Source organism: Balaenoptera physalus (genome assembly GCF_965194825.1).
Source record: "Balaenoptera physalus genome assembly, chromosome: 2".
Classification (NCBI taxonomy): Eukaryota; Metazoa; Chordata; class Mammalia; order Artiodactyla; family Balaenopteridae; genus Balaenoptera; species Balaenoptera physalus.
The window spans coordinates 144,753,616-144,770,519 of NC_138883.1; the positions used below are offsets into that span (position 1 = coordinate 144,753,616).

Sequence of the window (16,904 nt, forward strand, 5' to 3'; positions counted from 1 at the left end):
CAGGACCTAGGTGGGGGTGGGGGTGGGGGAGTGACCTTTGAGTGTGGGGCGGGGCCTAGGCTCAGGACCCTCCAGCCAGAAAAGGCCTTGGGGGCAGGACCTAGGCGGGGCAACATTCAAGCATGGGGCGGGGCCTCTGCTTAGGACCTGCCTGGAAGGGGAGAGGCAGCATGTCCAAAGGGGGAGCTCTGGAGTGTGGAGTTCTGGAGTTTGGAGGTAAGGCCCTGGGTGAGGGTGTGTGGGTGGGGTTTAGGCCCAGTGGGTTGGAGGGGGTCTCAGAACGAGTCTCCAAGTGTAAAGGTAGGGCCCTGGGGTGGGGGTGTAGGGACGGGACTTGGGCTTTGCACAGCAGGAGGGAAGCTCCGAGGGCAGAGGATTAGGCCCCGGAGACCAACAGGCTACCCAGTGCCTAAGTGGACAGGGAAAGCACTGGCCGTGTTCCTTTCCATTCCTCCATGCACCCCCTCCGGGTCTCCCCCAGGGTCTCCCCCGTCCCTGCTGGACCCCTAATGGTGGGTGGGTCTGCTGGGTGTAGGAACTCCTCCCCTGCCCCAGCCGCCCCTCAGGGGAGCCAGTCCCGGAGGTCCGGCCTTTACTTTTGCTCCCCCTTTCCTCCCTCCCACTCCCTCAGGACCCACACAGCTGGAGGGGGCCTTTGTGGGCAGAGGATCAGGCCTGGGATCTCAGCAGGCTCCCGGGGGGCCCAAGTGGGTAGGGGAAACCTGGCCATGCTCCCTTTTGATCCTCTGGCCTCCCAGTGGTCCCCCCAATTTCTCCCTTCTGGCATGGGATCCCTTCCCCTCCCCAGACGCCCCTCAGGGGCGCCAGTCCCATCCCGCCACTTCTCCTCCTCCCTCACTCCCCTCCACGCCCCACATCCTACCCGGTCGCTGGGGGTTCCTCCTGTCCCCTTAGGTGTCTGTGGTCCCCCACCGGTGCCTGGTAGGTGCCCTAGTTGTACGGAGATGCGAATTCTGCGTCCTTCTAGTCTGCCATCTTGACTCTGCCCCTACCTTCTTTTTAGAGCACTTCTTTTATCCTTCCTTTAAGGGTAGGTATTCTGGTGACAAATTCTGTTTTCCTTCATCTGAGAATGTCTGTATTTCCCCTTTATTCCTGAAGGGTATATTTGCTGGGTATAGAATTCTGGTCCAAATGTTCTTTTATTTCACCACTTGAAATGTCTGCTACTTCCTTCTGGCCTCTATGGTTTCAGATGAGAAGTCCACTATCATTTGAATTGTTGTTCCCCTAAATGTAATACATTGTTTCTCTCTAGTTTATTTTTAGATTATTTGTCCTTAGATTTCAGATGTTTGATTATGGTATGTCTTGTGTATTTCTTTGGTGTTATTCTGTTTAAGGAGTCAGGTTCTTGAATCTTTGGTTTTATGCTTTTCCCCAAATTTTAGCCATTATTTCTTCAAATATATTTTTCAGCCCTATACTATTTTTCTTCTCCTTTTTGTACTCTGATAACATAAATTTTATATCTTTTGTTATTATACCATAGATCCTTGATGCTCTGTTAATTTTATTTTCATAGTATTTTCTGTGTTTTTTAGATTAAATAGTTTCCCTTGCTCTTTCTTCACTTTTATTGATCTCTCATCTTACTGTGCTAAAAAACTGCATGCAGTTAATTTTCTGTAATTTCTGCTCTTTACTCCTTCTAATGCATTAAGATTATTTCCTTACATTGTTTTCTTATGCCAGCTCCCTTTTCATTTAAAACTGTTGAGTTATCAACTCATCTTTTATATCTTGTTTCTCAAAGTTCATGTTCACTTTAATTTCCTTAAGTGTTCACAGCAAATGCTATCTAAAATTTAGAGAGCAGAATAAAACTATAGTAAAACTTTGTTTCCAAAAAACAAACTTTGTTTCCAAAAAATTATCTCTTGCATGTTCTGTTGTTATTTTTTAATGCTGCAGATGCTTGTAGTTTCCAAGTTGGTTATTTATTTATTTTTGGCTACATTGGGTCTTTGTTGCTGCATACTGTTGCTGCATACCGGCTTTCTCTAGCTGTGGTGAGTGAAGGCTACTCTTTGTTGTGGTGTGTGGACTTCTCATTGCAGTGGCTTCTCCTGTTGTGGAGCACGGGCTCTAGGCACATGGGCTCTAGAGTGCAGGCTCAGTAGTTGTGGCGGATGGGCTTAGTTGCTCCGTGGCATGGGGGATCTTCCTGGACCAGGGATCAAACCCGTGTCCCCTGCATTGGCAGGTGGATTCTTAACCACTGCGCTGCTAGGGAATTCCCTCCAAGTTGGTTTTAATCTGTTCACTTGTCCTTGAATGAGTGTTTGCAAATGGCCCTATCGCCTTTTGCATTATTCCCAAAACTAGTGATGCATCAGTCAGGATAGGCTAGATCATGCTGCAGTAACCTTCAAAAAAAATCTCAATGGCATGCTACACAGAGGGCTTTTTCTCACTCGTTTGTATATCTGTCACATTTCTCCTCAGTGCTGTTGCCATCTGAAACATTGCTGGTTGCCATTTCAGAGGAAAATAGAAAATGTGGCAAGTTGAGCACTGGTTCTTTAAAGCTTCTGTATAGAAGTGACACTCACATTTTGTTATCCATTTGTTGCTTTGTTAGCCAAAGCAAGTGACATGGCCACACCTAACTTCAAAGGGCTGGGAACATGCACTCCTACCATGAACCCAAGAGGAGAACTGGAAACATTTAGTGAACAGCGCTAATGGCTACCATAGGTTCCCTGATTGTTTGCTTGTGTACCCTAGAAATCTATCTTTAAGATTGTCAGGAATGGATCTGGAATTAGTTAAGCAAGTACCTACCAGCCATACCTACCTATCTGGCCGATCAATAGTTACGGCTGCCATCTGTTTTATTGGTTGGTACCTGGGCCTTAGCAATTGTTAAATACTTTAAAATATCACTCTTGATCATATAGTTTTTTTAAATCGCAACTTCATTCACCCAGCATCCTAAAGGACTAATTGTGGGAGCTGGGGCCATAGTCCTATTTACAGGCTCATTTTGGTATGGCCCCTCTGCCAGCTACCTTTGACCGCTGTTGGTCCCTGGTAAGAGAGAGACTTCAAGTGAAGCTGTTCTGGCTTCACTGTGCTTTGTCATGGTCTCCAGCTGTCAACCTTCCACATCTAGAAATTTTTGTACCATTTCATTAACATACTCCCATAACAGTCCCATGTACCACTTTCTTAAGAACGGATATTTAAAAATCTGTCCTTAGTGACTTATTCTTTGTTGGGTCCTGCCAATACTTGATCTAACACCAAAAATATCCTTAAAATTTTTATCATATGGTTGGCATCATTTCAAAACGATTATTCAAAACTATTGATATTCCCCTGTTCTGTTTTCCTTTGGCCATTTGGGACAGTTTCTGGGTAGGGCGACTTGGTTACCTCAGTTATCTGAATGCTGACATCTTGACCCTGGGGCTCTGGGGGTGGAGTCATTGTAGCAGGCTTCTCTGCATCCTCTATGGCATCGTATGTGGTAGGCCAGTTGTGTTTGAAAACTCAGGGATAGGATAAACAGAGCCTCAAAGATCATGGAGCCCAAAACAGACCTAACCAAGGTCTCAGAACAGGTGAGGGTCAGAGCTAAGATAAACTTGCTTCTCTAATTCACTTGATGTCTTTCTCAGACAATGTATGGTAGCAGTGCCAGTGGCTAGTGGCTGTGTCCCTCTACCTGTCACTACTTTAGACACATCTTCCTTTACTCATTTTACTTCTTTTCTCACTTTTTCACTCTTCTCTTCCATCCCTTTTTACCCTTCTTCCCAGTATATGTTAGGTCAGCCAAAGGAGCCTACCAAAAATGTTCACCCTTGCTGTTGGCACTGAGTACTGAATAGATTACAGACTGGTGTGTTGGAAGAAGGAAGCATTTGGTATCTAGTTGGAGAACATTGGAGTTAAAGAGTAGAGAGATTCAGTGATTGTTTATTGTACAAGGAAGCATGATAGTGATGTAGTCTAAATAATACTAATTGGTCTTTCCCTTGGCTTGGTCTGGATCATGCTGTTTTCCTTAAATTTTCCATCAGAGGGCAGATGTCATCTAATGACTTTCCTGCAAATGTTTGCTTTCTTAGAAGTGAGCTATGTTTATTTCTCCAGTTACAAAAATGTGTTGTTTATAACTTGTAAAGAAATGTGAATCTATTCTGATTTGCTTCCCATCCACTTTTCTCACTGACTCATTACCCAACCTATTGTCAGTTGGACCAAACTGCCTTCGTTATATACTGGTAGAGGAAGACATCCCAAGCAGGCCTTGTAAGGTTGCCCAATCTTTATCAGAGGTATAGAAGTATAAGGGAATTCACTTGGATATATTTGAACTTTGGCCACAAATTCAGATTAAGATATTGCTTAATAAAACTGGTCATTCTTTTGAGTCAAGATGAAACTAGCATTAGTGGGAAGAATGAAAGGAAGTAGGTACATAATCCTTCAGTATCTGTGGGGGATTGGTTCCAGAAGCCCCTGCAGATACCAAAATCCAAGGATGCTCAAGTATTTACATGTAACGTAGGCACATCCTCTGTATACTTTAAATCGTCTCAAGATTACTTATACTACTTAATACAATGTAAATGCTATGGAAATAGCTGTCAATACAATATAAATGCTATGGAAGTAGTTGCTGGTGCGTGGCAAATTCAAGTTATGCTTTGGAACGTTTTGGAAAAATTTTTCCTGAATATTTTCTATCCGCAGATGTGGAACCTGTTGATGTGGAGGGCCAACTGTACTTGGTCAGAACTTCTGTTTATGATTGAGATAGGTATTGCTGAGTTCTTACTCTGCCCTTGTATGTGGCTTACTGGTTCCTCCAAATAGTGTGGTTGGTCGTGTATCCACACTCTTGTCAAACAGAACTGCTGCCTCTTGCTTTCCTGTACTTGTTCTCCCCTCCTCTCATGCCTTTCTCCACTTGCCCCTCTGTTCTTCTTTTTATTAAAAAAATTTTTTTAAATTTATTTTTTGGTCGCACTGCGCGGCATGTGAGATCTTAGTTCCCTGACCAGGGATCGAACCCGTGCCCTCTGTGTTGGAAGTGCGGAGTCTTCACTACTGGACCGCACTGCCAGAGAAGTCCCACCCCTCTGTTCTTAATCCTAGCTCTCTAGATTCAATCTCTCTCAAGATTCAAGATGTTTGCAAAGTCTTTCCCAATCCTCTCACCACCATTCATCTCTTCCTTATCCTGTTTGACGTTGCAACTGAGTTTTTTCTGTACACACCCTTCTCCTCTGTTGGATTTCACCTTTGACTCTTCTCCCTCACTCCTTGAGGTCTATGTCTGCTTTACCTTTGGGCCCCTCACGGTCTAGCACAGATCCCTGGACACTGTGAGGAGTCATTTGAGGACCTGCTCTCTGCCTTGGAAGAAGTTCATACCGAGTTTGGGAGACAAGTAAATAGCGTGAGAAGCACAGAACGGTTCCTGACGTAGCCTTGCTGGGTCTCTGATCCAGCCATGCCCTGAATTCATCCAGTAATGAACCCTGTGCTTCTCCCATACCCTCACTCTCCAAATTCAGGAGTGCTTCATTCCCCTGACCATTCTGAGCCTTTTCCACACTTGCACCATGTTTTCAAAACCTGGGCCTCTTGTATGGAACAGCTTTTGCCCTGAGACGTCTCCAAGGCCTGGCTTAGCCTTTGACAACCTGACACCATTTAATCTAGTTTTTTTGTTTTTGTTTTATCATTCTGCTTTTAGGAAAAACAGTTAAGACGTCTCCTTCACAGAACAGTGCTTTATGTCCCTGGCTGCACACTTTGTGCTGATATTCCAAGTTAGGGCTTCCTGGTGGATTTGAAATCCAAAGCAAAGATTAGCTGTTTACAACTTATAAAGAACAGCATTAATTTATATTTTGGGAATCCTTGCTGATTTCTCATAAGCAAGTTCTATTTTTTTTGAGATTTATGCTTAGTTTGCTGAATTTTTTATGTAATAATTAAGAATTAGAAAGGATTAACTAGTAATACAGTGCATACTCATGTACCTTCTCCCAGCTTAAGAAATAAAACATTATCAATACAAAGAAATAGGTACATTTTCCTCTTTTCCTTTCCTTTTGTTCCCAGGTGTAGTAACTATTCTGAATTTAGAGTTTATAATTCCCTTCCTTTTCTTTCTAATTTTACTATATATTCCTAAACAAAATATGTAGTATTGTTTTATACTTTTAAAGCTTTATGTAAATGGAATACTGTGACTACTCTGAACTTGGTTTTTTTGCTCAATATTATGTTAGTGAGATTCATCCATGTAGTTAAATGTAGCTTTAATTCATTTATTTTTGCTGCTGTGTAGTATTCCATTGTATGAAGACATCAGAATGTGTTTTTTCATCCTCCTGTTGCACATCTGTCAATAATTAAGGTGTTTCCAATTTTGTTTTTATGGACAGTTCTATTACATGTTGTTTTTATATGTTAATTTCTTTAAGGTCTGTGCCTAGGAAAGGAATTGCTGAGTGAAATGATACACCATCTTCAACTTTACTAGCTATTGCACAAATTATTATCTAAGGTCATGGTACCAATTTATAGTCTAACCAACAATCTAGGAATCCTTGTTTTACCATATCATCTCCAGTACTCGACACTGTCAGGCTTTTTCGTTTTTGCCAGTTTCATATTTATGAAAGGGTATCTCTTTGATGTTATAATTTGTATTTTCCTGATTGCTAGTGAAATACGCAATTTTTTCATATTCACTGGCATGTGGGTTTCCACTTCTGTAAATTGCTTGTTCATACCTTTTGCCCATGAGTTTCTTTTTTGTCGTCTTCTCACTTATTTGTAGACATCATTTATATGTGCTTGATACCGATCCTTCATTGGCAGAAGTTTTGGTCTCTTTTGTTCGATGATGGATCCCGAGTGCCTAGAGCAGTCTATGGCAGATGGCAGATGTTCAGAAGTATTTATTGAATGAATAAATACTTGGCTGTTTATTCATCTTATCATTTATAGTTTGCCTTTTTGTGTGTCTTTTAAAAGAAATCCCTTCTAACCTTGATGCCACACAGATACCCTCTTATATTTTCTTTTAGGTGTTTAGCCTCATATATATTTTGCCCAAGAAAATGATTTTGTATCCTGTACGTCTCTGTGAGGAGGAAATAAATGAGTTTTCCAACAGGTTCTGCCACTCACTAACCATGACACTAGACAGCTCTCTTTACCTCAAGAACCTCAATTTTTCCCCCTTATTTAAAAAAGAAGGGTGATATTAACTGCCTTGCAGGGTTGATGTGAGATTAATTTAGGTGAACTATGCCTGGCATCTAATACGTGCCTGGCACATAATAACCGTTCAGTAATGTGGCTCTTTCTTCCTCTCTTGTCTTTTTACTGAGGACAGCAAAGGTAGAGCGAGTCCCCAGGAAGATGAAACCGTCTCTCCCTGCGAGCGACTTCCCCATGGACGTGTAGAAACCCATGGTGAGCTCTTTCCAGCTTCTTCCTGGCAGCTAGCTCGTCCTCCCTCCGCTTTCCTCCTGGTCTGGCCTAAGCCAAGGTCTCCACAGCCTGGGTTTCTGCCCTAAGCTAAGTAGCAGATGCCTCTCTTTTACAACCTGTCAGAAACCCCTGAGTAGATGCAGGCAAGCCTTTGAGCCGCTACACCATTTTTCCTTCTAAACACTTAAAGACACTTTCATCAGAACAGAACTGCTCTTCCATAAGGAAGGTTTGTGATTCATTTGCATTTCACTTACTCCTAAACACAACCAGTGACATTAGTCCATTATTTACTGTTGGCATTGACTCGCTATGGGAGAGGACAAACAGATCTGTAGTAGTGGTCAGCCATCCACGAAATATAAGACTTGGATGTAGTCACACTGAATTATGTTTGAATGGCAGCTGCTGAAAATGGAAGACGTTTCATGTCTTAGGTGGCAGGCAACAGCGTGGCTAGAATGTTTGTGCTGTCTTATGGTTTCTTGTTCAAGAATTAAGCTGAATTTAGTTGCTCAACTTCATTTTGGCACTGGAACGTGGGCCTTTTAAAATGCACTCTTGCAGTTAAGCCTTTCATGCTGGTTTGAGGTTGGTGGCCATTCTCATCAGAGCCAATAATTGATGTGTGGATGGGACCTCCTTCTTAGGCATGGAGTTTCTGCAATGCCTCGAGGTCTTGATTATTCCTCTCTGCAGCCCGTTTAGGGATCATCTGTTTAGTCTTGAACCCAAGACTGCATCCTGGTGAGTAAGGAGTATTGGAAACACCCACCTGTTTTAGATCAGTGGGGTTTCTTCTCAGAACTTTCAGGGAAGTAAGAACTACTCCAAAATCCTATATACTGCCATTGTTCAATAGAAATGTAACGCAAGACACATATGTAACTTTGAATTTTCTAGTAGCCACACTAAAAAAATTAATTCTAGTAACATATTATATTTCATTTAACCTAAAAAACCCAAATATTATCCTTTCAACATGCAATCAATATAAAAATTCTTTTTAAAATTGAAGTATAGTTAATTTACTATGTTGTGTTAGTTTCAGGTGTACAACAAAGTGATTCAGCCATATATATGTGTGTGTGTATACATATATGTATATAGATGTATATAGGTATGTATATATGTATATAGATGTATATATATGTGTATATATATTCTTTTTCAGATTCGTACAAATTCTTAATGAGATACTTTACCTTGCTTTTTAAATACAAAATTTTTGAAATCAGGAGTTTATTTTACACTTATAGCCCATCTCAGTTCAGACTACTCACACTTCAAATGCTCAATAGCCATGTTGCCTGATGGCTACTTTATTGGACAGTGCAGCCCTAAAGGACCTCTAGGGAAGAGATGGGATCAGCATACCTTGCCCCATCTTTCCTCCCTTACTTAGACCACAACCAGCTAATTTCCTCTGTTCTCTTCTCCTTGCAAGAAGATAACCAATGTGGAGTTGAATCTTTACAAAGGCTGGAGCAGGTGAAGCTCTGTCCCTCTTCCCCTTACTGTACTGATAAGCTACTTATGATTTAAATGTGTTTTGAGTAATGTTTCAACATATCCCTCAAAATTAGTTTTTAGGTGGGGAGGTTAAGTAAGCATATAATTTGCCTGTTTTAAAATTAGCGAAATTTGTCTGAAATGCTCTCATAATAATTTCTTTATTATGAATTAAACTTTATTTCTTTCTTTATTTATTAAGAATTTAAACTCCTTGAGGGCAGGACTGCATCTGTCTCCTTTACCACTGTGTCCTTAGTGCTTCTTCTATGGCCTGGCACAGAGCTGGTGCTCAAAAATACTGAATGAATGAATGAATGTGCTAAGCGCGAGAGTGCTTCTTCATATCCCCAGTGTTCTATTTGTATTGTAGTTTTAGCCATTTAAACTTTTAAACATGTATTTGTTCTGAGATTTTATTTGGGGTGTAGCAATTTTTGTGTACATTTTTAAAGTTAAGATTGTCACTTGTTCTTCATTTGAATTTAAACATTTGAAAGTCCAACTTGCTAAAATGTGTTTCAAACCTGATCCCTGCCAGCAGTGGGCAGTGTATTTTTTAAAATCTTTGCCAATCTGATAAGTGTTTTACCTGTCTTTGTTATTGCTAGTGATATCATAAGTTTATTGGCTGTTTTCATTTCTTCTTTTGTAAGTTTCCTATTCGTGTCTTTTGCCCATTTTTAAAATTAATCTCTTCCTCATCTCCTTACTGATTTGTAAGAGCTATTTTTATATGTAGAAGTTAAGAATCTTTTGTTATGTGTGTTTAAAGTATTTTCCTGTTTGATTACTCGCTTTTCAATTTCAGTTTTAATATTAGCTCTATAAATATTTGTATGGTTTCTGCCTTTAGAAGTATGTTATACTTCTAAAGATTTTCACCACATCAAGATCTGATATGTATATAAATATATTTCATTCTGTGTATCAGAATGCTATATCAGAATAATTCAGGGTCGCATAATCCTACGGCCATCTAAAGCCAGCTGCCCCTTTGGCAAAGGATAGATACGTTCTGGGGCTGGCAAGCAGGCTGGTCTGGAGAGAGGATTCAGGCTTTCCCAGCCCCTAATGAATGCTGAAAGGTGGCTCAGAACTTTTCTCCCTCTGGGAAGAGAATAGGACTTGGGAAGAGAGAGGTTTTCTCTCTCTCTCTCTCTTTTTTTTTTTTTTAAGATTTTTTTCGATGTAGACCATTTTTAAAGTCTTTATTGAATTTTTAAGATTTTTTTCGATGTAGACCATTTTTAAAGTCTTTATTGAATTAGTTACAGTATTGCTTGTGTTATGTTTTGGTTTTTTTGGCCACGAGGCCTGTGGGATCTTGGCTTCCCGACCAGGGATCGAACCTGCACCCCCTGCATTGGAAGGCGAAGTCTTAACCACTGGACTGCCAGGGAAGTCCCAAGAGAGGTTTTCTCTTTGTGCCTTGATAGGAGACTGCTATCTAGCCAGCTGGGTCTCTAAGGTCCCTCAGGGGCATTGATTGTGCTTCCTCCCTGCCGTGGCGGGATGGTAGCCACTTGGTTCTAGCATATTTGAGCACCAATGTGTATACACAAGAGAGTAGAAAAGCAGCGCATCTAAGGGGGCTCAGCAGCCAGAAAGAGAAATAACAAGCAGCCCACTCAGATCAGACACCTCTTACACAGAACTCTTACATAGAGTGTTTCTCTTGTATAGAAATAGAACTGCTCTGGAGGAGACAGAAAGAAACTGGAAAAACCACCAACTAAGAGAATGTAAGGAGATTCCACTACAGCCCCAAATGGCTTTCCTCAAATAAAAACAAATGAGATTTTCAAAGTAAATAATTCAGTGAATGAGCTGAAGGACATCCACGTGGAGGAAATACCATCTACAACAGTGGAAACCCACACAGTGTAAATCATGAGGGAAAAGCTAAGGGACTTGGCGAACAGATTTAGGAGACCTGGTATTCAAGCAATAGAAACAGCAGAAGGAGAAAAAAGCAATGGCTGGAGAAGGGACAACAATGAAGCAACTACTGGTAGAAAATCTCCTTGAATGGAGACAGACTTGAGTCTGAAAGGGCTCACTGGGCTACAGTCAGGACCAATGAAAAAAGACACAAACAGAGACATATACATATTCTGGTGAAATTTCTGACTTCTAAGGGTGAAGGTTAAAATATTTTTTACAGTTGCTACATTATATTATTTAAAATGTCCAGTTTTCAACAAAAATTTGACACACAAAGAAACAGGAAAGTGTGGCCCACACACATGAAGAGAACACAGTCAGTAGAGACTGTTTTAGGAAGCCAGAAGTTAGACTTTTTTTTTTTTTTTTTTTTGGGCCCTGATACACGGCTTGCGGGATCTTAGTTCCCCGACCAGGGACTGAACCTGGGCCCTCAGCCATGAAAGTGCAGAGTCCTAATCACTGGGCCACTAGGGAATTCCCTAGACTTCTTAAACAAATAACTTTATTTTGTTTTTTCTTTTTGGATTATTAAATTTTATGTTTTCTTCCAGTTTTATTGAGATATAATTGACATACAGCACTGTATAAGTTTAAGGTGTATGGCATAATGATTTGACTTACATGTATCATGAAATTATGGCCACAATAGGTTTAGTGAGCACCTATCGTCTCCTATAGATACAGCATTAAAGAAACAGAAAAATTCTTTTTTCCTTGTGATGAGAAGAACTCTTAGGATTTACTCTCTTAACTTTCATATGTAATGTACAGCAGTGTTACTTGTATTTATCATGTTGTACATGACATCCCTAGTACTTATTTGTCTTATAGCTGGAAGTTTTGACTGTCTCCATCCAGTTCCCCCGCTCCCCACCCTCCGCCTCTGGTGACCACAAATCTGATCTCTTTTTCTATGAGTTTGTTTGTTTCTTTGTTTTTTAAGTATAATTGACCTACAGCACTATGTTAGTTCCTGATGCGCAACATAGTATTTCAATATTTCTGTATGTTTCAAAGTGATCACTGTGATTAAGTCTAGCTGTTGTCTGTCACCACAAATACTTTGTCGGCTGTTATAAATTTGTTCAGAAATTCCAGATGAAAGGTAAAGTAACTTACAATGGGAAAACAACCAGAATGATATCAGACTTTTCTTTCACAATTCTTGATTCTACAAAATTCCACCACTTTCTAGAATATATATATTCTAGAATGTATGTATACACACACATTCAGACACACATACACATAAATATGTGTGTGTGTGTATATATATATATATATATATATATATACACACACACATGCATATATATTTTAACATTTACATTTTTTTATCCATATGGAATTGATTTTGATGCATTGATTGAGGAGGGAAACTGAGTTTGCCCTTTTTTCTCCTAATTTACCTGTTGTCCCAAAGAATTTATCGGCTAATCTACCACTTTCCCATTGATATAAAAGGCTATATTTATCTAGTGTTAAAAATAAACATGCTTACAGGTCTGACTTAAAACTTATTTTATTATATTACTATTATATAAATTATTTGATTCTAATTATTTTGCATACATATGTATTTTAAGTTTTATAACATTATTTTATTATGATGATTATCTTGCACACACACACAAAGTACTTTATGTAACACGATGCTTATAGGAAGATGGCCACATGCAGGGTGTGGTGCCCAACCTGCACAGCCACACATGAGGTGGCCCAGGCATGGAGCTTATGAAACAGGATGTTATCAATACCATTGCAGCCTCTTGTGTGTCCCTTCCTTACTGCATCCTCCTCTCTGCTCAGACACCACCACAGCAAAAGGTGAATTTTTTAAAAATCTTTTTTCCTTAAATTTATTTGTTTTATTTATTTATTTTTGGCTGCATTGGGTCTTTGTTGCTGTGCGTGGGCTTTCTCTAGTTGCAGTGAGCGGGGGCTACTCTTCGTTGTGGTGCGCGGACTTCTCACCGGTGGCTTCTCTTGTTATGGAGCACGGGCTCTAGGCGCACGGGCTTCAGTAGTTGTGGCACGCAGGCTCAGTAGTTGTGGCTCACGGGCTCTAGAGCATAGGCTCAGTAGTTGTTGCACACGGGCTTAGTTGCTCCATAGCATGAGGGATCGTCCCAGACCAGGGCTCGAACCCGTGTCTCCTGCAATGGCAGGCAGATTCTTAACCACTGCGCCACCAGGGAAGCCCACAAAAGGTGGATTTTGTTTTAGTCATTTGAGTATGTATCCCCAAATAACGTATTATGTGGTGTTAGCCTTTTCTGAATTTTATATGAATGAAATCATACTGTGTCTATTCTGCTCAGTGTTATGGTTTAAAATGTCATCTCTGTCGATGTGTGAAGCTGAGATCATTCATTTTCACTCCTTTATTGTGTTCTAGGGTGTAAACAGACTACAATTTATTGATCCATTCTACTGTTGATGGTTTCTTTTTATACGATGTTAGATTTATTTTGCTTATATCTTATTTAGGAATTTTGCCTTCATTTCAAGAGTGAGATTGGTATGTAATTTCTTTCTCGTATTGCTCTTGTCTGGTTTTGTTATCAAGGTCATAATCTCGTAAAAATGAATTATGGGGTGTTCCTTTTTTTCTGTTCTTTGGAAGAGTTTATTTAGAGATTGGAATTATTTACACTTTGAACGTTTTGTAGAGCTCACCTTAAAACCATCTGAACCTGTCGGTTTCTTCATGAGAAGAATATTAAATACTGATTCTATTTCTTTAATAGTTGAAGGACCATGGAGATTTTTTCTGTTTTTGTTTTTTAGAGTCAATTTTGATTATTTAGAATTTTTTCTAAAACTTTAAAATTTCTCCCAGTATTTCAGATATGCTGGCATAATTGTTTTCTTAGCTTGAGTTCTGAGATACATTATTTTGTTATGGCTCACTTTCCTCTCTCTATCCTCATTGCCGCTGTCATCTCTCTCCTGGAATAATAGAGGAGCCTCCCCGACTTCTGTCTCACTCCCCCTCCAGTTCGTTCTCCGTAATAATAGTTTCACTTCTTTACTTAATATCCCTCTGGTGCTTCCTAGGGATAAACACTGGCTTTGTGATCTGCCCCACCAGACCCCCTTTGAGATCCAGCCTATGTCTGCTTCTCCGACTTCTCTCCTCTTCCCTCCCATGCCACGCTCCAGATATGCAGGCTGTTCATCCAGCTTGCCTTTGTTGTTCATTACACCCATGTTGTTCTAGAAGGTTCTGTTCCTGCATCCTTCTCTCTGTTTTCCTGATGAGTGCCTACGTGTTCTTTCTATCACAGCTTGGCTGTTGTCTCTGTGATGCCTTCTGTGACCCTGACTCCACCCTCCCCGCCTCGAGCGTGTCCCTCTCACGTGCTCCTGTAGCATCCTGTCCTTCCCTCTCCTCAATGGCCCTCATCACATGGCTTTGAAGGGCCTGTTTACTGATTTCTTTCTCAGTCCACACCCAACCCTAGACAGTGGAGCTCCCTGAGAGCACGGACTGTCTCTCGTTCAGTCTCTGATGACCGGCACAGCACCCACAGAGAGGAGATACTCAGTACATGCTTGTATTACTACTAATATTAAAAACTTGCTTTTGGAACTTTGTTTTTCTGTTTTTTTTGGGGTTTTTTTGGTCAAAGAAAATACACTTTTATTAGAAAAAGTTTAAGAAGTACATTTGAAATACAGTGGGATTGTAACAGATATTGTGCAAATTAGATTAAGATTGAAAGTTAAGCTAAGAAATTTGGATATTCATCAATGGATTTCATACTTTTTTTTTTTTTTGGCTGTGCAGCATGCAGGATTTTAGTTTCCGACCAGGGATTGAACCCGTGCCCCCTGCAATGGAAATGCGGAGGCTTAACCACTGGACCGCCGGGGAAGTCCGCCATACTTCTTTTTTTTTTTAGTTATTTTTTTAAAATTGGAGTATAGTTGATTTACAATGTTGTGTTAGTTTCTGCTGTATAGCAAAATGAACCAGCCATACATATACATATATCCACTGTTTTTGGAACTTTGTGATAACAACAATCATAGTAGCATACATGTGTATAGCTTCTTACAAATTAAGTAATTACAATTACACAACCATATGCATTATTTTATTAAATGGTCACAGCAATTTTGGGAGGTATAAGGTTTTTAGCTCCATTTTAACAAGTGAGTCTTTGCGAGCACGAATACACCGTATCGAAATACACTTGCTACCTCTCTCAGAGCCCCCCTCTCCCTCTCCATGCTGGCTGTTGGGGGGAAGGCAATGGTTAAAGTTTTCCACATTGACTCTTTTATCCTGAAGTTATTCTGTGTTTTTTTTTTGTTTTTTTTTTTAACCCTGGCCTTCATGGGCAGCTGTCTCTGGGGGCCCTTTTAGTTAGCGAGGGGATCACTCTGCATGTCTCTCCTGGGACTGCTTTTGGTTTAAGAAAATACGATGACCCTCATTACAAAGGCTACCAGAGTTTTACTTTTTGACTACTGGGTGTTTTTCTGCTCAGGAGACTTTTTCTAAATTCATACCAACACTATTAATTTAGTAATATAAAAAATACAGTAAAGAAACAAAAGCCCTGCTCCTTCATCTTATAGCCCAGTTTTCCTCCTGCCCTGGGGTGTTCTGGAGCTCATTTAGCCCGGTCTCCCCCGTTTAACGATGTGGTAAGACCTGGAGACGTGAAGAAACATGCTGGGAGCCACGGAGTTTCTTGTGGAGGTGGGCTGGACCCCCGGGCTCCCCACCACAAATCTGGCCCCCTTTCTAAACTTGAGCATCCATCACCAATTATAGCAGGTGTCCAGTGTCTCCAAGTTTGTCTGGCTTATGACTGTGACTTTCCATGTATCCGGTACCGTTTGTAAAACTAATCCTATGTTTATTCAGGATTTAAAACTAAGTGACATTTTCATGTCAAACAAATATGGGATGATGTGATTGTGTTTAAAGCATGCAAAAAAATTACGTGTCATTCCATATATCAGTAAGAAATTAAAATTATACCTTAAAAATATACCAACTTAAATCCCTAAACCTGTATTACACCCAACACTTTGCTTGGATCAAACACTGTAGTTTGCATTTCTCCTTTTTTTTGTTTTTAAACAGAAGACAGTCTGTTTGTAACAATTTTTTCTGATTTATGCCTCCAGTATGGCTTTGGTACCATTGAATTGTAGGGGTTAATGTTAGCATCTTAATTTTATAAAAGCATCACCTTTTGTTTTCAAGAAGTCCTTAACATTTTATGCTAAACCTCCAGAATTTTTTGGTAGTTTATGGAAATTAGAGTGATGCCATTTTATACACATGGAGCAAAGACATCCTGACTGTAAATCACTATCTTCCTATCGCCTTGCTTGTTTAAGAATTCTGAAAGGCAGGAGCATCCAAACAGCAAACTTGGCAGCTCTGCTGATGCGTTAGCACTGAAGACTTCCTGCCCTGCTAAGCTTAGAAAAACAAACCGGCTTAGGCTGAATATAAATGTTTTTCGGAATATGTGCAAACAGCACATTTCTGTCTTTCTCTTCTCTTGGAAGCCTACATTTTGAAAGCCTGTAGGATTTCAGCCACACAGACAAGCTGTTTCCTGAAAGAAAGCAAGCCGTGAGGGTGAGAAAGACTTTGAACAAACATGACTATGTCCCCGACATGGTTCTGGACTGTGTCAGGCTGGGTGGTGTCTCCTTGGCAAATCGGGAAGAGCTGGTAATGCTTCTTTTCTTTTCTCTCTTTCCTCCTTTATTTCTTTCCTTCTTCCTTCCTTCCTTCCTTCCTTCTGCCCTCCCTTCCCCCACTCCTTCCCTCTCTCCCTCTCCCCCTTCCTTCCTTTCTCCCTTCCTTCCTTCTGCCCTCCCTCCCTCCTTTTCTTCCTTCCTTCCTTCCTTCCTCTGCCCTCCCTCCCCCCTCTTCCTTCCTTCCTTCCTGCCTGCCTCCCTCCCTCCCCCTTCCT

The 16,904-nt window shown here is 40.6% G+C and overlaps 1 protein-coding gene and 1 long non-coding RNA gene across 9 annotated transcripts in view; one reads left to right on the forward strand and one right to left on the reverse strand.

Annotated features, from left to right (window-relative positions):
- LOC309654491 (endophilin-A3) overlaps window positions 1–16,904 on the forward strand; it is a 661,335-nt gene that overhangs the window by 316,429 nt on the left and 328,002 nt on the right. Inside the window, exon 3 of one of the 8 annotated variants that reach the window (XM_082448507.1) lies at window positions 7,394–7,473. The exons of the other annotated variants lie outside the window; for them this stretch is intronic. Within the exon in view, the coding sequence (XP_082304633.1) occupies window positions 7,471–7,473 (3 nt within the window). The 5' untranslated portion in view covers window positions 7,394–7,470. The remainder of the gene's footprint in view (window positions 1–7,393; window positions 7,474–16,904) is intronic. 8 annotated transcript variants of the gene reach the window in all.
- The window catches only part of LOC309654607, a 535,162-nt gene that overhangs the window by 278,136 nt on the left and 240,122 nt on the right, over window positions 1–16,904 (reverse strand). The window lies entirely within an intron of this gene.